This window comes from Sphaeramia orbicularis, chromosome 8, assembly GCF_902148855.1.
Source record: "Sphaeramia orbicularis chromosome 8, fSphaOr1.1, whole genome shotgun sequence".
Taxonomy (NCBI): Eukaryota; Metazoa; Chordata; class Actinopteri; order Kurtiformes; family Apogonidae; genus Sphaeramia; species Sphaeramia orbicularis.
Genome location: NC_043964.1, coordinates 25646589 through 25670557, shown reverse-complemented (window position 1 = coordinate 25670557; position 23969 = coordinate 25646589). Strand labels below are relative to the sequence as shown.

The 23969-nt window shown below is 35.0% G+C and overlaps 1 protein-coding gene across 1 annotated transcript; it reads left to right on the top strand.

Moving 5' to 3' along the window:
- The first annotated feature begins 5018 nt into the window (after positions 1-5018).
- Positions 5019-23536, top strand: LOC115423902 (ectonucleotide pyrophosphatase/phosphodiesterase family member 7-like). Its single transcript, XM_030140917.1, has 6 exons — positions 5019-5256; positions 9634-9779; positions 13001-13630; positions 20096-20330; positions 23172-23289; positions 23398-23536. The coding sequence occupies exons 1-6, from the start codon at positions 5019-5021 to the stop codon at positions 23453-23455; spliced, it is 1425 nt and encodes a 474-aa protein (XP_029996777.1). The 3' UTR covers positions 23456-23536.
- The last annotated feature ends 433 nt before the right edge of the window (positions 23537-23969 follow it).

The following is a 23969-nucleotide window of genomic DNA, read 5'->3' as shown; positions in this document are numbered from 1 at the left end:
AAACACGGGTAACGCAAATAAAAGACATATCAACTAAACACCACAACATGACAACAAAACATGACAACATGTAAATGAAACACATATCAACTAAACACAGCATATCAACAAGAAAAGCTCTCGGAGAGCGCAGACCTCCACCAAGACAGACCCCCCCCCCATCACCACCAAAATGTTATAATTTCTTCCTTGTGCCAGTATCAACATTTCCTGAAAATTTCGGGAAAATCCGTCCATAACTTTTTGAGTTATCTTGCTAACAAACAAACACGCAAACAAACACACACGCAAACACACAAAGCAAAGTGATCACAACACCTCCTGGCAGAGGTGACAAAACACAACATGTAAATAAAACACGTTAACTAAACACAACATGTCAACAAAACATGACAACATGTAAATAAAGCACATATCAACTAAACACGACAACATATCCACTAAATATTCAGAAAACACAACATGTTAACAAAACACAACATTCAGAAAACATGGTAACATGTCAACAAAACATGACAACATATCGATAAAGCTTGACAACATGTTAACACAACACAGCATTCAGAAAAAATATGACAAAATATCATTATAACACAAAAAAATTTCAACAAAAATACAACATATCAATGACACACAACATGTCAACAGAACACACATTAACAAAATATACATCAACAAAGCATGACAACATAGCAACAATACACACAACACGTAAAAAAACCCCAAAAAAACGAAACAAACAGGACATGACAAAAAACAGCAACATTTCAGAAAACGTGACAAAACATGGAAACACTTGGCAAAATGCAATCACAATACAGAAAACACAACATTCAACAAAACATTATGAGCACATTTGACAAAACACAATATTTCAGAAAATCCAAAAAACACATTAACGCAAGACAAAACAAATACAACACTGGACGAAACATAACAATTTACAAAACACAAAAACATGCTGTATTTAGTGAAATGTTGTTGTCAACCATTATTTGGTATTGTTTATTTTATGAACTGTCATATTTTGCAAAATGCAATTTATTAAATGTTGCGTGTCATAAAATGCTGTTGTGTTTAGAACAATGGTGTCATTTCAAAAATGTCATGTGTTATAAAATGATGTCTTTCGTGAAATGTTTGGTTAAATTTCAGGTTTCTTTAGGAGAACTTTGTGATGCTTGTAAAACGTTTTTTTGGGAATAGTTTTGTAAAATATTTTCATGTTCTATTAAATGTTGTGCTTTGTAACAAAGACAACACAACTTATTTCTAAACATGACAACATCTCAGCCTGTTTCTTCCTGAAATGTCACTGTGTTATATAAAATGTGATTGTATTTTGTAAAGTGTCGTAGTGTGTGAAGTATTTTGACCCTCTCTGGCCACCGCAGCCTCCGCCTTCCCTCCTGCTGAACGTGAACAGCGTCTGAACCCCTGTTTAACGCGACGGCGGTGACATTTAGTGGGTTTGTGTTCAGATTAGAGGCAGCTCGTTGTCTTTACTCTATGCTTGTTCAGAGCTCCTTCAGTCTAAACTAAACAGACTGCAACAACATGCGGAAATGCCAAAATCAACATTTTCTAACCTATTTGACACATTAATTAACTTAATTAATTCCAGCAGCATTATGTTTCCGTCTGTTCGCAGTTGAAAATTTGTTATAATTGAAGTCTAGTTTGCAGAGTCAAAGTCGTAACACTCGGTTGAGTAAAAGTTAAATAAATGTATAATTAACAATCTGTTCGCAAATATACGACCATGTTCATGTGCAGACGGGGAGATTTCTGAATATTCTTAGTTTCAATGAGGAAGTGATTATTAATCCATTTTTAACTGTCATTTTTGAGCTTTTGTGTATTTCCAACAGTTTTTTTTTTATTTTGTTTATGTGTTTGTTTTTAGGTATGCTAGTAATTCTGTTTAGAATTTGAGCTATTATTTATATTATGTTCTGAAAAATACAGTTATTAGTGACTTGTATTTGCATATAAACAGCCAATTTGGATTATTATTATTATTATTATTAATAATAATATTATAAAGTATTGGAGATAATTATTGACCATCTGTAAATCTCAATAAAACTGTAATGTAATGTCCTTTAAATGATCTTTTGATATTCTGATTATTTATGTTACTTGTGATCAGGAAACTTTATTAACATTTAAGTGTCTTTCCTCAGATATTTCACACACATTTGTGCAACAAAATAAAACTGATGTCTTTGTGACAAATGACAAATATTGTCTTTTCATCACGTTGTCTTTGTCATCTCATAATTGTGTCCAAGGCTCTAAGTATAATTATTATGTATTACTTTATTTTTACTTGATTTATTGGTTTTAAAGCATCCATCTATCCACCCACCCACATGTCAATATTGAGCCCATTACCATGACAACAGCACCAATTTCTATGATTTGCCATGAAACAGGAAGTGTATATTCATATATTATTACATATTAAGTCCATTTTATCCCATATTCCTTAAATTTTTGGTACTTAATCAAAGGCCTGACCACATACTGTTAAAATAAAACACAAATAAAGTCATAATTGTCACATTAAATTAAAAATTAGACTCTTTTCTGTGTCTAAAATAACTCAGCACATTACTAAGATGTCTTATATTGATTTTATTTAATTTTTCCCTCTATCTGTGATGGAAATTTCAGTTGTTTTGAACTCTGTTCTACAAATGCAGCACTGCAGTTGTGACTTGTGCAAAGATTCATAACCATCTGTATTTACATTAAAGCACATCTTCAGCTATATATGTGAAAAAGCAAAAAACCTTACATTACAAATATTATCAATTACAAGGCATTTGAGGGTAAGTGCATGGCTGTTGTTGATTATAACTGTCAAAGTTGGTAAGAAAATGTAGATTTCTGAAGATAATCTGACATTTTACAAAGATGTTAGGGTTATGGTTTGATTTTCTGTTATTTTTTTCTGTATCTTGAACTTCCAGTTGTTTTAGATCAGGGGTGTCAAACTCGTTTTACTTCAGGTTCCACATTCTGTCCAATTTGATCTGAAGTGGGCCAGAGCAGTAAAATATTAGTATAATAGTCTATAAATAATGACAATTCCAAATTTTTCTTTTTTGTTTTAGTGCAAAAAGTAAAATTATATTATGAAAATGTTAACATTTACAAACCATCCTCTCATACATAATGAATAACCAACAATTCTGAAATTTCTTAAGAAAAATAAGTACATTTTAACAATATTATGCCTCAGTTTATTATTTACACATGTGCATTACAAATACACAAAACATTCAATAAAAGGCATAACACTGTTAAAATTTTAGAGTGTGGAATTTGGAGTTGTCATTATTTATTCAATTCAATTAAAAAAAACTTGGTCTCCAGGGGACAATTCAAAGGCACTTGTAAGCAGAAAGATTCTACAAGGGTTTTATACAACCCCAGGAAAAAAATAAATAAAAAATTATATATAGATATATAGATAGATATATAGATATATCTATATCTATATCTATCTATATCTATCTATATCTATCTCTATATATATATAAAAATGTACTGTATAAAACCTGGGCGGTACTTCCCTCAGACTCCGGTTACTAAGACCCACTTGAGATCGTACAGGTCTGTATGTGGAGCTTATATTTGACACCCCTCTCAGATTAAACATAACAAGGCATTGGGCTAAAATGCATATGTTTTGATTATAAGTCAGAGTTGGTATGAAAATATACAGTAGACTTTGGAATTATCAGACATTAAAACTAGAATCCTTCTTGTCTCCAACACTTTCCCAAGATACTTTACATTGTTTTCATTATATTTTGAATTCCATTTGTGCTTGAAATTTGAGTCGTAAATGCCGCAGTATTCGTGCATGATCAGCAGGGAGCGCTACAGTCAAAACCCTCCCGTTCATTCTTGAGGAAAACGTGAGAATCTCAGTGGATATCTGCGGGCAGGATCGAGCGGGTCAGATAAAGTTTGCTTTCCCCTCAAGTTCAGAGTGTGTGTGTTTGATAAAGTTCTCATAGCCGAGATCTGAGACGTCGACGGGCCCAAAACACTCCTGAAATCCTGCTGACGGTGGACGACAGGCCTATGGAGTTAATATGAGAACGCTAATGAATATGAATGAGGTAAATGAAAGCTGATGAATGTTATCCCTTATCTCCATAAAGATTAGACAATTCCCTTGAACCTCTGCCAAGGACACACACAATACAGAGCAAATTTGAAGAGTTGGCTTGTCGAGCAATTTGATGGACGTTGATAAGGTTACATTGATATATAATGTCTGAGTGTGATCTGAGCTGAAACACTGAGGCTGCAGTTAATTTTTAATAGTTTGTCCATCGTCATGGCCAGTGCTGAGGAAATCAATGTGGATTTTTAAAGGAGCTTTTAAGAACATCCTGGGGCTAACATACACATTAGAGTTATTAAAATGAATATGTCTATTAGGCTCTTTTCTTCCCCAGAGACCACTGCGAGCTGACGACGAGATATACGCTCTCATTTTCCTCTTCATTTTCCTGGTGTCAGATCAATCATGCGCCATCCCAACTCAAGGTGAAACCCATCAAAGTGTCGTTGGCCCATTGTTCAGTGATTCACATGGAACTCTGGGATGGCAGACAAACACAAAACAACGGCAACAACAAGCCAGTTAGAGGGAAACAAACAACCACGATGCCCGGGGAGATTAATCTGCTTTACTGACGGCAAAACACAGTGAGGAGGGATGGATTGGACGGATGGGGGGGTGGGACGGGTGTCCTGGCTGTAAAACCAGCTCATAAACATCATCAGGAAACATGCAGAAAAGTGCTGATAAAGTCTGTCCAATATACCGTTGGAGATAAGATAAGTCGTTGAAACTTTGCCCAGAGGCTGTTGCCGTTCCAGACCTCAGGTGAGCAGTGAGGAGGTGTTGTAAACGTGCCTGGATAAAGGAGTCAAGTCAGAACCCGGGAGTTGTTTTCGCTGCTGCCAACGACGCTACCATCTTCACCATCATGTTGTGGGCTCTGGCTCTTGGCCTCCTCTGGGCATCGACCATCCTGGCAGCCCCCTTTGAAAACAAACCCAGGCAGAAGGTGCTGCTGATCTCCTTCGACGGTTTTCGTTGGGACTATGACCGGTACGTGGACACGCCAAACCTGGACCAAATGGCCCGGGATGGAGTCAAAGCCATGTATGTCACACCGCCATACCTGACCATCACCAGCCCCACGCACTTCACTCTGCTCTCAGGTAAAGACGGTGGTCTACGGCTGAAAACTACGATGTTTTACACTTTAAAAATGCAGCTTGGTACGACTTCACCATAAGATTTATAGTAAAGGTCAACATGTGGTGGGTTTCTGTTTCCCTGACTCTTTTTTTTACAACCTGAACCCAGGTTTTTTGCTTCAACCAAACCAAACCATAACCACGGTGTTGGTTCTGACACTGCGCCTCTTGAAATCGACATTTTCCAGTCATCATAACGTCTGAACCTGGTTTAAAAGACTCAAAATAACCTCTTCAATGTTCTCACGAAATCTTCCAAAGTTTGTCGAAGTCTTTGTCAAACATTTGTAGCTTAATAAACAGTGGTGTTTCATTGTCATTCCCACAAAATACAACATTTACTGTACACCTGTTTAGTTTTTTGTATTGTCAGTCTTTATATTTGCTTTTTCTTTCCCTTGTTTCCCTAGAGCAAAAAACACCAAAACAAAACATAAAAGCAAAACATTTGCTAGTTTCTCGCCAAACCATGAAGCCCCATTTACCTGTACAGTTAAGCCTCAGGTCTGATTGGTTCCTGAGCTTCTTTCGTCTCCATCAGCTTCATCTCAGACCAATAATAGGTGACCAGTGAGTTTAATCTCCACCTGTTTGTCTCAATCCTCAAAACGTGTAATTTGGCAAATCAACAAATTCCTAAACTTAGTCTTTTGGTAAAACTATTGACATAAGGTTAACTGTTCATCAGTAAATGGTGATGGATTTCACATTTTACAATTAAGCTCTAATTTGCCTGTTATGGTGGTAAGTTCGCAGTTATTTCATCAGTATCCAGGACTGTTTGATGACGCTCTTTCATGAACACATTTTGCTAGAACTTGGTATTGACGTTGGGGATGGTGAACAAATTAAACAGTACTTGGTCTTTTCATTCCCACCAAATCCAGTTGCCATTTTACATTAAATACAGTAAAGTTTCTACAATAAAACTTCTGTCAATATAGACATGCTATATCTTGTTATAAAGTTCAGATTCTCCACAATTGACTCGCTAACTTTATTTTACAGTACTCCTGAGCACCTGAACAAAATTAGTGAAAGAATCACTTGAATGATGATCAAAGCTAATAGGACTAAAGTATATGCTTCAGATCATATTTTAGTAACAAAAAAATTAATAATAATAATCTTTCAAATGAGGTGTCAATTAATTTTGTATTTGTGATTCTTCAGTTATAAGCTTTATAACTTTATAAATAGGAGAAAATTAACATGAATTACATGGGAAAGAACAGGTTAAAAGAGTAAACAAACTTGACACATCATTTTTGGAGAATTTTTCACTAGTTTAATCAGAGACTACACTTTTTTCAGGTTCTGTTGTGAGACAGATTGTAGATGGGTTGAAATATACATCACAAGTTGTTTTTACCCACATTTTCTGTTTTACACCCATTAATTTTTAGGTATAATAAATAAAAGTGCTAGCACTTTAGTCATGTGGACATTTATTTTGCAGAACTCTTGAACAACAAAACATGATCATTGAAAGAGGTTGAATTCTGTAGTTTTGTCTTTGTCTAGTTTGGCCTCACCATATCTGCTAAATCACCCAAATTCTGCACAGATGACAAGAAAATAAATCAACCAGATCAATACACCTGACTCATACCCATTTAACAAATAGAATTTATTTGATAATAATATCTTTAGTCGTCATGAATTTTAGCTTCCATGATGCACCTGCAACCATCACAATACTATTCCAAAGCAGCAGCACTGTCTGTGTGGATGATGTAGTCCTTTATGGTAACGTATGTGGTGGTTCACACCTGGTTTGATTGTCTGGTGGATGCAACAGTCCGTGCTGTTTTGTAATGTCCTACTTCTTGTTTAACAGTTGACCATAGTGATAAAGGACAAGATAAACCGAGTGAAGCAACTGATTTCAACAGATAAGAAAGAAAACAGATAAAAAAGAGCAGCAGTAATTGGATGTTGAGCGAGAAACCATGCATGAAAACTTGTGGATGACTTAAAGAGTGATTCCACCTGTTAGTAATACCTATATAAAACTGTTTCAGCTCTTTCTGTATTAGTGAAGTCATATTGTAAAGAGGTTTTACTTTTGTTAATATACATGTGACCAGAAGGATCTACCATTAGTGCATTCACATACAAGGCAATACTATTTATTGTTAAATGTGTGTTATTTGTGTTTTAATGATGTAATCTTGTCTTGTAAATGTGTTTTGTATTTACTGTTGCCTATCTTGGCCAAGATTACCATGTCAAAGAGGTATTAATCTCAATGGGATTTTTCTCCTGGTTAAATAAAGGTTAATAATAATTTTTTAGACTCAGATTCTCCACTTTTTTTTTTTTTGCAAATAATGAGCACTAAAAACAATTCATCATAATCAGGACATGTGTTGAGGATTATTCATGTTCCTTTAGTCCAGGGGTCAGCTATGATTTTTCCAGAAAGAGCATCATCATGTTTAAGATGCGTTATAATTCAGGTATATATTAATTAATTTACATATACATTGAAGTAACATTGTCATTGTACCAACATCTGCACTGTGTGAAGTAAGTGACTCAAATCAAATAGATAGAATTCAACACCATTTTAGCGATATTTATCTTTAGTGCAGCTATAAACTCTTGAAAGTTAATTGTATTATTTTAACCCTTTCAGTGCCACGGGCCGATCAGATCGGCTTTGGAGAACACGCCATATTTGTGTACAAACAAACCATCCACCCCCATTTCTTTCTCACATTTCGATGACGTTCTTTCAAATCTTCTTGCAAATTACGATCAATAATGAATCGGCTGCGTCCGGTGCGTTTTGAATCTAAGTAGCAATCGGTCGGATGTTACCGAGCGGTTTTTGACCAAGGAAGAGCTCGCGTTTCGTTTTCTGCTTGGGAAATTTTATGAATGAATTTATGAATGAAATCATATGCAAATTAGATGGCCATTTTGTAGTAATATTGTAAACACAGCGATCTGTCAAAACAGTCCCATCTGCAAGAAAATGAGTTCTGATGACGATTCAGACTTCGATTATAAAAACGACGCGAAATACTGAAAGACAGCCAAAGTCTGTGGCACTTTTAAGGCTTATTAGCCCCTTAACTGTCTGGCACCGAAAGAGTTAATGTGTCTAATTTGGATGCAACCCTTTAATTAGTGAGTGTAATTTAACAAGTTACATATGTTTATTTCTGGAACTTTAACAATAATAGGAAAATAATAAGTAAAACAGGCTAGAGTTGTGTGCCAAAAAGATTAAAACAGTGCTAAGAAAGTGGTAGAAGTGTGAAAATGTATAATACATTATTTGCTCAAAAGAAGAACAGGTCAATAAGTCAAAGTGACTTCTGCACTAAGTAAAATAGCAAGTTGTAAAATATCCTCAAACAGTAAAAGTAAAAGATAAGATAAGATAGATGTTTATTGTCATTGTTTAAAGCGGTTTCATTGGTTTGGTATTGACAGAAGAAGTGCAAAAATATAAAAATGCGATATAAATAATTAAAATGTACACTTACAATAAACAAAACACAATGTTAGAAAGCAGATATATCCAAATGCAGTACCAATATGGTTGTGTATGAAGTGCATAGTCAAGTATTTCTACAATTTTTGTGTTTTTTAACACAAAAGATGATTGCGGCTCAAACCATCCATGTTGGTCTCTGATCAAATACACAACACCGTTTCTTTATTTCTTGTCTGTTTTATCTGTCAGATGTGAGATGTACTGATCTAAACTCCACGGCCTCGGCTTTTCTTTGAGTTATGTTCTTGTTTATACATGTCTTGAGGTTGTGAAGTCGGTCTATGATGCTTAAATATATATAAATATATATATATAAAGTAATCCATATTCCTCGTAACATTAAGGCATTAAATTTAAATGTGAAGGAGAAGTCATGAAATTGCATTGAGTACAAAGTGCAGATTGGAGGTACTGAGGTATTTGTACTACGTTACTTCCTTACAGCTGCATGGTGGTGGATCTGAGGAAGAAACCACTCTGAGTTTACTCTGCATGGATTGAAAAAAGCTGCAGGAAAAAGGAATTAGTTGTAATTGAATGTCCCAGGGTCCAACGGCTTTTATAGCTGAGTAAGATGATTACGGTTGGATGACTGAGGGATGAATTCTCTGCTCGTTTTCTTAGTTTGACTCTCAAATCATCAGTGCCAGCTAAAGGAAATTTAACTTCCTTGAAATTAAATTCTGCTAATCTCCAAAGTTCGTGGTAAGACCTTGTCCAAAAGCGTCACGCCACTCAGCGCCGTTAAGTTGATAGAATTTTTAATGTGAACGTGTCACAGTGGGAATAATGAGCACTCGCAGACTGACAGTGATTCTCGTCTCCAGGCCGATACATCGAGAACCATGGCGTAATCCACAACATGTGGTTCAACACGTCCACCCAGGAGAAGAAACCATACTACCAGTCCCAGTTCGTCAACGAGTGGTGGGATAACGGGTCTCTGCCCATCTGGATCACAGCACAGAGGCAGGTTTGTGCATTAAGGTTCATATTTCATCACTAGGAGACAGTGGTTTTGACATTTCTAAAAATACCCAATTCATCATAAAGTCAGGACTTGTCAAGGATTATTCATTTTCCTTTAGTCCAAGGGTGAGTTATGATTTTCTCCAGATAGAGCATCATCATGTTTAAGATGCATTATAATTTAGTTATATATTAATTCATTTATATATACTATATGGACAAAAGTATTCAGACACATCATGGCTACAGCTCGTATAATGTCCTGTTCATGCTGCTTTGAGATATAAACATCAATCTTTCCTTAAAGTTTAATGGCAGGTTTTTCTTCCTAAGTGGGATGTGAAGAAAGTAGATGATTAGTTGTGGTAGAAAATTATTGTTTACAGTCAGAGCATGAAAAGTATTTCAGAAATTTAGAGGCAGAACATTTAAAATCATAGTCAGGGATAAAAAACAAAACAAAATCAATGTTGAGAGAAATGAAGTAAAAACCATCTTTGACGCATTCTGGAAGCAAAGATAATTTAAACAAAACTAAGCAATGTAATGCAATGATATTTATCACAATATAAACTTATATTATGACATTTGTCATTATTGTTTTGTAGCCCAGATCCCTTTTAGAAAAGAAACACCTGAACACCTGAAAATTTTTCAACATGTCCCAACACTTTTGTCCATATAGTGTATATAACATCTGCACTTTGTGAAGTAAACAACTCAAATCAAATCAAGAAAGATTTAATTAAACACCATTTTAGCGACATTTACTTTTAGTGCAACTATAAACTCTGGAAGGTTAATTATACTGCTGTAATGTGACGTGTGTTTTTGGACGTTACCCCTTAATTAGTGAGTGTAATTTAACAAGTTACATATGTTTTTTTCTGTAACTTTAAAATTATAGGAAAACAATGTTAAGTAAAACAGGCAAGACTCATGTGCAAAAGACATTAGCGAACACCTAAAGAAAATGGGAGAGGCGTAAAAAATGCATAGTTTGTAGAAACTGATGACAAGGTATAGACAAGACAACAGAGCAACCAGTGAATTAAAATACAGCAACTACAGTTTTATGATCATGGACCAACAACTGCAAAATCTCTATGAAGTTACGTATAAAACAGCTTCACTGTCAGATTTGTGACTAGAATTGCATGCATTTTATTTTAGTTATTAAATATTTCTGTTATATAATTATATACAATTATAGAAATATAATGTAAAGTAACACAGAGTTGTGTGCAAAAGACATTAAAAGAGAGTATAAAATAACATAACATGCTGCACACTAATACCCCTCAGCCAGAATGGACAGACAGACAGCAGATGTCAAAATGATTACAATACCCCTTCAGCCCAAAGTTGGCTGAGGGGTAAAAAACTAGTTTTGCTATTTGTGGTGCTCTTCCATAAAACACCTCTGAATGGTTCGAGGTCATTTGACTGAATACAGACACACAGGGATGAGAATAATAATATAATGATAACTTCATTTATGTAACAACTTACAAACAAGAGTTTTGACAGACAAACAAAGCCATGCAACTACAGCGAGGCCAAACAGAAGACACAATAAAGCAAGGTAAAGCTGAGGTTAAAGCAGGCGATGCAAACTGCACTTGAGACGCTCCTATAGATGAGTCTAGAACAGAAAAAAAAGAACCTCGAGAAGAAAATGAAAGTGATGAAAAAATGAAGTTAACTTTTTAAGCTGAAGATCCAAAAGGGAAGGTCCACAATTTACCAACATGAACCTCATTAAGACTGACTGTTTCCACACATCTGCATCATGTACATTCCAACACTAGAACTAATAATATTAATTCACACACCCACAGTCCACTCTGGAAAAGGCTGATTTATAAGATCTTACTGACATCATCATCATCATCGATCTTTGTGGAAACTGTCCAACCTGCCTCATTATCTTTTATCTGATATTATTTATCCGGCAGTGATGTGCATTTAGTTTTTCTTCATCCCACTGATGCTCCGTCTGCCTGCACGGTGCTAAAGTTAATTTAACGCTGGATATTTATGTTATGAGACAGATGTGCTGCTCAGTTGGAGGTGTAAATTGCTGAATGTCAAGTGTCAAATACACGTGAAGTCCTTGTTGTGGAGAACGATGATTTATCATATACTTTTAGTTTCAGACGAGTTTACAACAGAAAAACAAAGTGGTGTTGAGCCAAGACTTCTGTTTGGATGATTCACCTACTGAAAGTTCACAGAGGATTTATAGCGTTTATAAATTTATTAGTGGAGATTCAACTATTCCGCTCTTTCACTTTTTCTGCAGATAAATTTTAACCTAAACTACAGATAATTAATGAACTTTAGTGGCTTCTATACCTTTTCCTGCATGAATTATGAGGAAAAAATAATACATATTTAGAAGAGTGCAACTGAAACATAGTTTTACATTTCTTTTTAATGAATTTCTGTTTATAATGTTGAAGATAAGCTGCTGACAAGCTGCTACAAGTGTTACTGAAGTATATTATATCATCTGCAAACAGTCATAACATGGACAAACACACAATGATATATCTGGGTGAGCAAGGCCCAGCAATATGTCACTTTCATTTGGTTAATTGTGGTTTGTTTACACTGAGTGATTAACATGATTTATTGATGAGTTCTAAAAGAAATTAAAGCTCTTGCAATCATCCTTCAGACTCTCCATGACAGAGAGTTAAAGTTGGAAAAAAAATCCAATAGTGAATCAAATTAGACAGGATAAAAAAGAATGTGTCGCCATTGACTGCCATTGATGTTTTGTTGAAGGTTCGGCCATATGGGGCATAGCAGAAGGGGCGGGGCTTCACATGTAACCAGAAATTGAGTATTTGATGATTCAAGCAAAACAGTAATTTGTCAAAAAATGCTATTATTTTAGGAAGGTAACAGTATCTTTAAAGTGGACAGTACTTGTTTCCCATTCCTAAGGCAGCTCAGAATATTTCAAACTAAACCACTGTATCTATAAAGCACCGTTAAAAACAAGACTTGACAAAAGTGCTGCACAAAAACAATAAATTACATAAAACCATATCACGCATATTGCTATTTTTACTTCACCAGCAGCTGATTTGCTTTGCTTACATGTGTTTCCACTGCCTGGCAACTGGAAACCCTGCCTGACTTGATAGCATGTCAGATACACGTGTCACATTAATGATGCTAATGCTAATGCGACATCCTTTCCAACCCTTGCAGGGTCTGAAAGCTGGCTCTCTCCACTTCCCTGGCACCGCCTCCAGTTACCAGGGACAGGTTGCCATGGTGCGCGAAGTGGAGCCGCTGCTTTACAACTACAAGAATGAGACGGCCTGGCGCGAGAACACAGACAAGGTGATGGGCTGGTTCAGAGATCAGGATCTGGACTTTGTGTCCATGTACTTTGGTGAGCCGGACGGAACGGGCCACAGATACGGGCCTAACAGTCCGCAGATCCGGGCCATGGTCCAGCAGGTTGACCGGACAGTGGGCTACATCCGACAGACGGCCGAACACTATGGGCTGAAGGACCGGCTCAACATCATCATCACGGCTGACCACGGCATGAGCAATGTCTACCGCAACGGCCTGGTGGAGGAGATTACCCTGTCCAAGATCCCTGGGTTCTCCTTCAAGGATGTGTCCTTCCATCTGGTGGATTTCGGACCTTCGGGGATGCTCCTACCCAAACCCGGCCGACTTGACAAGGTCTACAATGCCCTGAAGGGGGCCCACCCCCACCTCCATGTCTACAAGAAAGAGGAAATGCCAGAACGCCTGCACTTCTCCAAAAATGGCCGCATCCTTCCCATCATCCTCTGGGCTGACCCCGGATATGTCATAAATGGGGTGCGTCTGAATATTTTTTTTCTGATCTTCCCAACAAAATTATCTTTAAAGTCATTATAGTTTCTAATTTCATTTCAACACGTTTAGTTTGAACAGGTTTTTTGAAGGTATATTATTAGGGGTGAAATTCAGAAAGAAAAACTATTGCACAATAATAAAAATGTTAATAAAATCTAAAGGAAACTCACAATGTTTGATTTGAGATAAGTTAAGTTTTTCCATATATTGACACCTTTCTAAAATATCAAAACTGAATTTTTTGCCTAGATCACCAACTACAAAAGGACTTCGGCAAATATTTCAGGGAGGTAACGATATTTCTTACCTTCCACTACAAAAATATAAAACCTACAAAACTGAAAAATGTTCAGTAGAACCTAATGAAAACACTATGTTTATGTATGAAATATAACAAAATTTTCAGCATTTTAAGAAAGGCGACCAAAAAAAGTACATGTATTCAATCAACTGTTATAAACGTTAAAAAAAAAGGAATAATTGGAACAGTTTGAAAAATTCCAATTAAAACAAAAATGCAGTGATATTTCAGTGTACTTTGACATCAGTTTTCATATTCCTGACATTCAAGCTTTAAGACATTCAAGGAAACACTGGAAAAGGAGACATTTAGGTTTAACAATGAACTAGTATAATGAAAAATCGTGGTTTTAAACAGGTGATGATGGACCACGTACCACCACTTTAACAACAAATGAGTGATAAAAGTATTGAAAAATATAAAATCAGTGTCGAAGAATGATAGGAATGGTTTTGTAAAATTGACTATCTATAATAAAGAATAGAAGGGAAACATTCAACGCATGTGGACACTGATCTCTGATCTCAACATGTTTCTTTAATAAATGATTTTTAACATATGTGATGATGAAATAGAAGGTTAGCTGTGTTTTCTTTATTCACCTCAGCATTATGGTAACAGAGAAAAGAGCATGGACAGTGGAAAGAGTCTAGAAATTGTTAATACAGCAGTAGGTGTACAAGAATAAAGACACATTGACTTACAGTAGTAGGCTAATAAAAAAAAAAAACACATCAAGATAACACAGATACAAAATGAATATATAATAATTTAATAATAGACTGGAAACACAGCCAGAAATTACATTTTAAAATAACTTTGGTCATTTCTCCTCAGTCTGAACAGCCGTTAACGTCCTAGCTACTGTTAGCCATTGTTGGGTTGTTAGCTACTGATACTGATAACTGGGGAAAAATGCAAATGGATTTGAGTAAAATAGGAATCATACATTTCTTCATCAGTAAAGCAAAGGTAATGCAATTATGTTAGTTGTCTTTAAAACCAAGAAACTGATGTAATTTATTCAGAAATTCACAATGAGATTCATGACGTCTTTCCATTTTGGTGTTGTAGTTAGCTTGTTAGCTAATGTTAGCAGTTTAAAATAGGAATTAAGCATTAAAATTATAATCTTATTTTTCTTAACAACAAAAGCAAAGGTGACAATTGTATTTATTGTCTTTAAATACTAGATACTGTTGTAAATTATCTACAACTACAGAATAAACGTATCTCTTCATTCTAGCTGTAGTTAGCTTATTAACTGATTGACTATTTAAAAAACAAATGTATTAAAACAGGAATCTAAAATTTCTTAACCAGTACAGCAAAGGCAATGCAATTATGTTAGTTATCTTTATAACCCATAAACTGCGATAATTTATTTACAAATATACATACAACCAGATTCATGAAATGCTTTGATTCCCTGCTGTCATTAGCTTGTTAGCTAATGTTAGCTGACTTACTATTTAAAAGCAAAAATATATTTGATTAAAACGGTAATGTTCTATTTCATAAATATTAACATAAAGGTAGTGCAATTATATTTGTTGTCTTTCCATCCCAAATACCGTAATGATTTATCTACAATACAGAATCAAGGCATATTTTCATTCTAATCAATTAGCTTGTTAGCTGCTAATGTTAGCTGACTGACTGTTTGGGGAATACAGAAATATATGTATTTGATTAAAACAGGAGTCTAATATTTTCTAACTATTAAGACAAAGGTAACAGATTAAGAGTCATTGTCTTTAAATCCCAGGAACAGCTGTAAACTAGAAATTAAATTAGCTGTTATTTAGAAATATGAGTGACAGAAGTAGAAACCGTTACTTAGTTAATGTAAACTGACTGACTGGGGAAAAAGGTGAATGTATTCAATTAAAATAGGAACTTTCTTGAATGTCATAGGCTGAATATGGGGAATGGATATACATTTACAAAAGAAATGACATGAAATACATTCATATTGTCTTCAACGAAATAAGTCAAAGTACATTTTAATGTCACTGCTTTATTATTTCTTTATTTTCATTTTCCATGCATCCCCAGCGTTTTCTCCTTTGGTTTTATTTTATGCAAATATTGGGAGCTGCCTCAGCCAGATAAGCATGCAGGAGGTGTATTTTAGTAGTAGTGCCATATTTTAACTGTCCATTTAAGTGAAAAGGCCGGTGCTGAGACTGAAACAGTGATTAATAGTTATTAAGCACCTGTCCTTCAGCGTCTGATTCATCATTACTTTAATGGGACATAAAACTTAAAAAGAAATATAGTGACACCAGGTCAGTTTCAAGTGGAATTTTAGAGTCTGACAGTGAAAAGTTGGATTTCGTACAATAATAATCTGTTAGTGGAGGAGATGATAGAGATAAATAGAGGTGTTCAACACGTAGTTCAATCTATTTTAGACAAAGAACATGAAGCGAGTCGACATCTGACGCTCTTCATTCATAGTTTGTTAAAGTGTTTCTCCATAGTGGCATTTATTTCTGTTATCTACACTCATTTACATTCACTTTTCCGACTCTCATAAGGCTTTTTTTTTTTGCAACATTTAGAGCAGGGGCGTCAAACATGGTGCCCGTGGGCCTGACTGAACCCTTTGGGGGGCTGGTTTTGGCCCATGGGCACCATGTGAATTTGAAAAGTGCAAATTTAAAGCAAAATCAACCCCTTTATGGGTTAATTTCACAATTTTGCACTAAAACAAAAAGGGAAAAAAATTGAGTTGTCATTATTTTATTTTTATAGAATATTATGCTTTTACTTTAACTGGTCTGCTCCACTTGAGATCAAATTGGGTTTTATCTGGCCTCTGGAAGAAAATAAGTTTGACCCCCTGATTTAGAGTATTTCACTACATTTGGTGTTTCCACTTGTTTTCTGGAATCAGTTTCAGCCAATTATTCTTATTTGTGAAGCTTATGTTTGTCACATAAAAATGTTTTTTTCACCCCTCTTCTTGTTCTTTTTAAATCCTGTTTTACATTATAAAATGATGAGGTTCTGCAGCAGAGACCAGCCATGTCAGATGATGTGTTTAGTTTCCTCTGACGTCCTGACCAGAAGACAAGCAGCAGTCAGGTTACGTCCAGTGTTTTCTGTCCTATTGATTTCCCTCTTAGCCTGACTGTTACCTTGAGTTGTACAGCTTAAAAAATGCAACATAGATATATAGGTACTTTATTGATCCTTTGCAGGAAATTGTTTACATTTACAACATGTCAAAACATCAGACGATCCCTGCTCTTTTCACTGAGATTATGTTTCTAGAAGACATGGGTTTTATGGTCCAACACAAGGGTGTCAAACATGTGGCCCGTGGGCCAAAACTGGCCCAACAAAGTTTTCATTCTTTTCTGAAGTGCAAAAATCACACTCAAGATATTTACAGTCAAGGCTGTCAAACTCATTTTAGTTCCAAAGTCCAAAATTTTAAGAATATTCCGTCTGTTACTAAATGTTTTGTGCCTTTGTAGATCCACTGTGCTCTGTAATATACATGTATAAATGATAAGTTGAGGCATAATATTGTTAAAACTGCACTTTCATTTCTATAATGTCCACAAGACCCAAACAGTTACTGGTGACCAAAACCATCGACTGATGCAAAATGTTTAATACCTGTTGATCCACTAATTCTGTCAATACATATACAGAATTGGTGTAAAATGCAGTTTGTCATCATTTCATGGTCATCAGAGATGACCCAGTTGGACGTTCAAAAGGCTCCGTAGTGAACGTGGAAACACTGTCATCTTCTACAACATTGATTCACCAGTAAAACCCATGGAGTTGGATCAATGACACACTTGGTTTTATGTTAAGTTATTGATATCTTCACTGGAAAAGTCTCATTTTCTTCAGTTTTCTCAGCTTCTCATATAATAATCCTCAACTTTAATCTGAGCTTTTCTGAACATCTACATGATCAGTAAATTAAATACATGATTTCTGCTGAAAAAATACAAACTACAGAGAATAATATTATAATAAATGGTGATAAATCACTTAAGAAAGGTTAAAAAAAAACATTTGGGAACTGCCATAAAAGTAACACTGTCTTTAAGGGTTAAATTTCACTGTTTTGCATTAAAACAAAGAGGAAAATGTTGGCGTTGTCATTATTTATGGCTATTATGCTATTATTTTACTGGTCTGATTCACTGGAACTCAAATTGGGCTGAATGTGGAACCTGAGCTAAAATGAGTTTGACACCCCTAGTCTAACGGTATTAGTAACTTATTAACAGCGGCTGTGGTTCAGATGATAATGACCTCGTTAACCGCTCCTAATCCAATCAACACTGATCAACTGATAAATAATCAACACTGCAGAGAAAAAAATCCTCTGTAACTGGACTCTTCTCAACCAGAAACAACCAGTTAAACTCTAATCTTAGTACATTACAATTTTAATCAAGTGCATTTCCACGTCCTGGGGATAATCCTGATGACATGCAGCTTCTCAAATGCTTCATGAAGCCATTCATGCCTCAAAATTCAGAATTAGCATTTTTCATTTGGCTCCGCTCACTCAGTCGCTCCACTATGCAGCAACTTTGCAGCCGAGAACAGTCAAATCTTAACTGGATTCAGAACTGACTAGAATTGGGGATGTGTTAAAGTAAACCATCTGGTGACGAAACAGGTTATCTGGAGTCTATAGGTTATGACCGGCCACGATCAGTGCCGCATTATTAAACCCTTTGTTCTTGAACGCAGCTTAAACTCTTCTTTCCCGGAGAAGGATAAGCATGTTCAGGCTGTTATGTAACACATGACGAAACTTCAGACACTGGAACCTGAAAAACATCCACAAGTATTTCATGTAGAGCTGAAATGATTATTCGATTAACTTTCCGGTATCAGGTCGACCAGACAGTCATGCTATGAAAGGTCATATTTTTATAATTTGTATTAGGTCAGAATTCAAAAGTTCTTTATTTTTGCAAGATTTTTAAACTTCTAACAAGGCCACTAAAATCAGCACATTGTAAACAATTGAAAATTATTACACTAGCACCCCTCCCCAAAATGAGTATGGGCAAAAGTTTTTAGTGTGTTTTGCATCAAAAAATACAGTTTGATTACATTGCAAACATAGTATTTAAAGGGTTAAAAAAAAAGACAATTATTGAGTATTTGGTATTTTAGTTAATGGCTCAAGTTGATGAAATACAAAAAAAAATTGTACAAAAGTTACCAACAAACTGTATAAAATACTTTTATCACACTACCATGGTGTCGTTGGATAATGCTCTCTTGGTTGGAACCAAGAAAAGAAGGACCTCTCTGGGCAATATACCGGAGGGTTAATCGAACTGAATTGAGTAAAAAATTACTCGATAACAAATTTCCTGAACTGTTTCCTTAATGTCGCAGCTGCTAAACATTGGTTCCACTGTTGTGTTTCACACGGACACTTATTGTGATACACATGACACCAGGATTAACACAAAGTTGTTTGTGTTATGTACTAGTTCCATTTTATGTTATTAGAAATCTGGATACAAATGTGTTGAAGACTGCAATGCACATATTGTTTGTAGATGTCATTGGACCCGTTTGTCTGTAGATATTTTTATATCTACTTTTAAAATATTTAATTTGAAATATACAAAAACTATGCAGAAATACAAAAAAATGTGCTAAAATGCACAAAAATATACAACAATGTATATTTCTATAGATATTTTTATCTATACTTATTTCTATAGAGATGTTTTTAAATATATCCCTTTACTTTTATACCTTCTGTGGTTGTTTAAACTGGTTCTGGAATAAATGACAAGTTGTCATTTTCAGACATATCTGTTTCACATTTTTACTATTTTTTTTTTTTTTCCTATTCAAATAATTGTTTAATCGAATCAAAGAAAATAACTGAAAACAAAAATAATCAATGACTGCAGATCTCATGTCATGGACAGACGTTTCAGCTGAGGTTGAATCTGTCTTTTGTCAGATGGAAACAGGGCATCATTGGATGGGGTTGAAGTGGGTTTTTGCGTTGGCCAATACCGCCCTCTGCTGTTTCAATAAGAGCAGAATAAACTCAGCTCATTAAAGTTTTATCTGAACCCAAAGTGACGGTGAAACTGGGTCGACCTGTGTGTCCATCTGGTTTTCCACAGTACTTCCCGGTCCAGTTCCACAAGGGCGAGCACGGCTTCGACAACCAGGAGATGGACATGAAGCCATTCTTCAGGGCGGTGGGCCCGGCGTTCCGCCAGAACCTGGAGGTGGGGCCCTTTGAGACCGTGAACATCTACCCCTTAATGTGTCACATCCTGGGGATCAAGCCGGAGGTCAACGACGGACACCTGAACGCCACACAACACATGCTGGTGACGAGCAGTGGTACCCAGGGTGAGTTTTATCAGGCTAATGAGCCCCCCCCGTGGCCCTGAAAGTGTGTCGCTCCAACACCTGCTCCTCCGTTACTAGGCCACGCATCGATCATGTCCGACTTCACCGACGTCCACATCGGACGTAGAACCAAGAACAGACCTGGCTTCGCTCCGACAACTTCGGATGAGTTTTTAACCCCTGTGTCATCCTAACTCTGTAAACCTCCCAAGAACGGGCCAGAACATCAGACCATGAGCTAGAATCAGGATCAGAACTTTTCCCACTTTTCATAGTATAAAACGTAGCCTAAATACAAGTGCACTGTAACAGGTTTTACCCAGAATTCACCTGGTTAATTGAGGGTTTAGAGCAATGGTGTCAAAATCATGTTAGTTCAGTTTCCACATTAACATAATAATAATAATAATAACATAAAAACCTGTAAATAATGACAACGTCAAACTTTTCTCTAGGATTTTGACCAGGGGCATCAAACATACAGCCCAAGGGCAAAAACCAGCTGCCTTAGGGTCACGTCCAGCCCCTGGGCTAAAAATTACACTGATGATATTAACAGTCAAGGTTCAGGTTCCACATACAGACCAATATGACCTAAAATGGGTCAGATCAGTAAAATACTATCAGAATAACCAATAAATAACGACAACAAAATTGAGATCTAAAACTAAAAATTGAGAAAAATTTGACAATTTAACAAGTTCCTCGTGTTGATAAAGTAGTAGATGGTAGAGGATACTGTCATCAGAAAAACACTGTACTGCCCATGTTGGTTCAATTGCATTATGGGTCATTTGTACGCTATATGAATGCTGCTGAGCTAACAAGTCCATTTAGCAATAAAAGCGTTTCACTGGTCTGCTTTAACCTGCAGGAGTTTGTGTGACATCTTTTAATGTGATAGGGGACATAAAGTAGCAACAACTGAAAACAGATAATGTAAAGATGAACAAAATCAATGATTCTTCTACTTCATCACACTTTGTTTTCCTTTAGCACTGAATGACACACTGAGGCATAATAGTTCATATTAAACTTACTTAAGAAATTTCAGGTTGTTCATATTTTTAGCTGTTGGAATGGTTTTCCCAAGTAGAGGATTCTTATTATCACTAAATACTTCATAGGTGTAAACAGATGGTAACAAACAAGCATGCATTGCAAATGCAAATGCATTTTATAGAACAGAATCAAAAAAGTCCTGAAACTTTGATTTCCTATGTTCTCATGTATTTTAACTGAATTTACTTTGGTTTTGTCTGTGATCTTACATCAGTTTTTGTGTTTGTGTCCTTGGTTCACAGTGTTCAGGGAAAAATGAGGAAAAGCAAAGTTTTTATCCAAGACAAAAGTCCAGTTGATAAAATAGACAATTGAAGGTTTTTTTGTGGCTCATTTGAGTAGTATTTCAGGATGAAATTGTCCATAATATAGATAATTTCCACTCCATTTCAATTATGCGCTAAGTCTTGATATTTTCATTTAATTGACATCAATTAATTATTTATTAAAAACTGATTTGACTTCACAAAGCTGCACATCAGACATATTATTCACATTTTATGATGTAAACCTATGAATTGAGTCAGTTTTCCACCAATAAAAGTGATAATATTAGTTTGAAGTCCTAGTAGATTGGGTTTTGTTGAACACAAAACAGAGTTCTTGTGTTTCCTGTTGTAGAAGATGTTAATATCCATAAATACAGTTCATTAAACCTGGGAATGTGAACAGTCAGACTGTAGGAGGTGTCATAGCACCACCATGTGGTCAAATACTGTAATGGGTTTAAATACTTCACTGTTTTTGTCTGTGACAGTTGTATTTAAATGATTGTTTTTTACCCATTTTGATTCTCCCTGGACTCCAGAAAAAGACATTTTAAACCCAAAAATAGTTTTATCTGGTTTAATTAAGCTTTTTCTAAATCATGGACCAGACTTTACAGTCTCAACATCTTTTTTTTTTTTTTTTATCTTTTTCACTTAATTTTATTCACATTTTTTTGTAGATGTAGTGATATTTTATCATAATAATGTGAACACTTTACCTCTGAATTTATTAAATGTTCTGGCCTTAAAAATACATATAAAGCAACATATATACATACAGTATTTTACATCAGTTGCATCTTGTTGGATATATTCTCATATTCTGCTAATTTTTTATTATTTAAAAGTTGATTTTGCTTTATCAATAAGCAGTCAATGAAAAAATAGAGGACTACATGGCAATGTTTTTTTTCCAGTTGTATCTAGTTTTTTTGTGTGTTATTGTCATCACATTTTTTTTTCATTTGCATATTAATTTACATTTAAGCCAAAAACGTTCATGCATAAAAAAGTGATATTCTACATTTGCATTAAACTGTACAGTTATTTATGTGAATGTAGGTCTGAAATTTGATCAAAGATGCTAAGAAAAATGTCTTAAAGCATTAAAAACCTGAAAGTGGTTGAACATTTGGTAGTTTTGAGCAGAGCTGAAGTTGTTTCAGAGATTTATGCAGAAAAAAAGCTGGAAAAAGTAGATTAGTGATTACTTTATATCGGAAGGTGTAAAAAGGGTCATCAGTGTACAAAAGACCTGTAAGACTAATTGATATTAGATTAAAAAAATTGTCAAAGAAGAAACATTTTGTAGAAATTCATGACACAGACAAAATGATCAGAAAATCAACAAAGAACAATCATTAAAACAAAAAGAACCAACATGAGCAAATAATTGATTTCAACTGATATATTTTTTATCGTCCATGAAGTTTTAACCCTAAACTATGCTGATTAATAAACAAACGACTAGAATGTGACTTTTCTCTGTGTTTTTCTGTTTCTGTTCAAGATGTGACTATAACGTCCAATGTTGTCATCGGTTTGGCGGCAGTTGCTGGATTTCTCGTAGTAGTTTTTATAGCAATGACATCACACTCAATACTTAAGTACAAACGGAAAAATAAGAGGTAACACCTACATGGATATGAAATGTTCATTATTATATACAAATTTAATCAATAATACTTACAATCATGTTTTTCCTTTTTTCTGTACCTTGTTCTTCTTTGTTTCAGGTCAGAAAACGAAAAAGATTCTCCAGAAAATGAAAAAGACAAAGAGACCTCTTTCTGATCATCTGAAAACTGACTGAAAACTTCACACTTCCTCCTGCAAATGTGTAAAATAAACCTAAAATAAACTTGCAGAATAACTGAAAAATCATTCAAGCTGGTTTACATCCTTCATTTCACCATATTGCACTTTCTGTTGTAACATTTGATTAATTTTCTTCACATTTTAATGTTAATGTTTTACCAAATTGCCTTTTTATGATGGTCTATCTGTGATTTTTTTCATCTATTTATTACTTGACTATTGTAAATGAGGCCTTTACCGCTGATTTATACAACATCTGAACTGAATTAAACATAATTAAATGTTATGTGATCATGTAATTACTTTCCCGTTTGGATAAAAGTTCATGATTGTTTTTCTTTTAATTAAACTGCATTAAACGTTTTTAATTTAAAAAAAATAAATTAATAATAATAATAATAATAATAATAATAATAATAATAATAATAATAATAAAGACAAAGGATGTTATGATGTTATTTAGTGGATATTAAAAGTGTATTAAACAAAT

Coding starts and splice junctions, on each gene's coding strand:
- LOC115423902 (XM_030140917.1), top strand. CDS start 5,019: ATGTTGTGGGCTCTGGCTCTTGGCCTCCTCTGGGCATCGACCATCCTG. Junction 5,257..9,633: donor GCACTTCACTCTGCTCTCAG/GTAAAGACGGTG, acceptor TCTCGTCTCCAG/GCCGATACATCGAGAACCAT. Junction 20,331..23,171: donor GACGAGCAGTGGTACCCAGG/GTGAGTTTTATC, acceptor TTTCTGTTCAAG/ATGTGACTATAACGTCCAAT.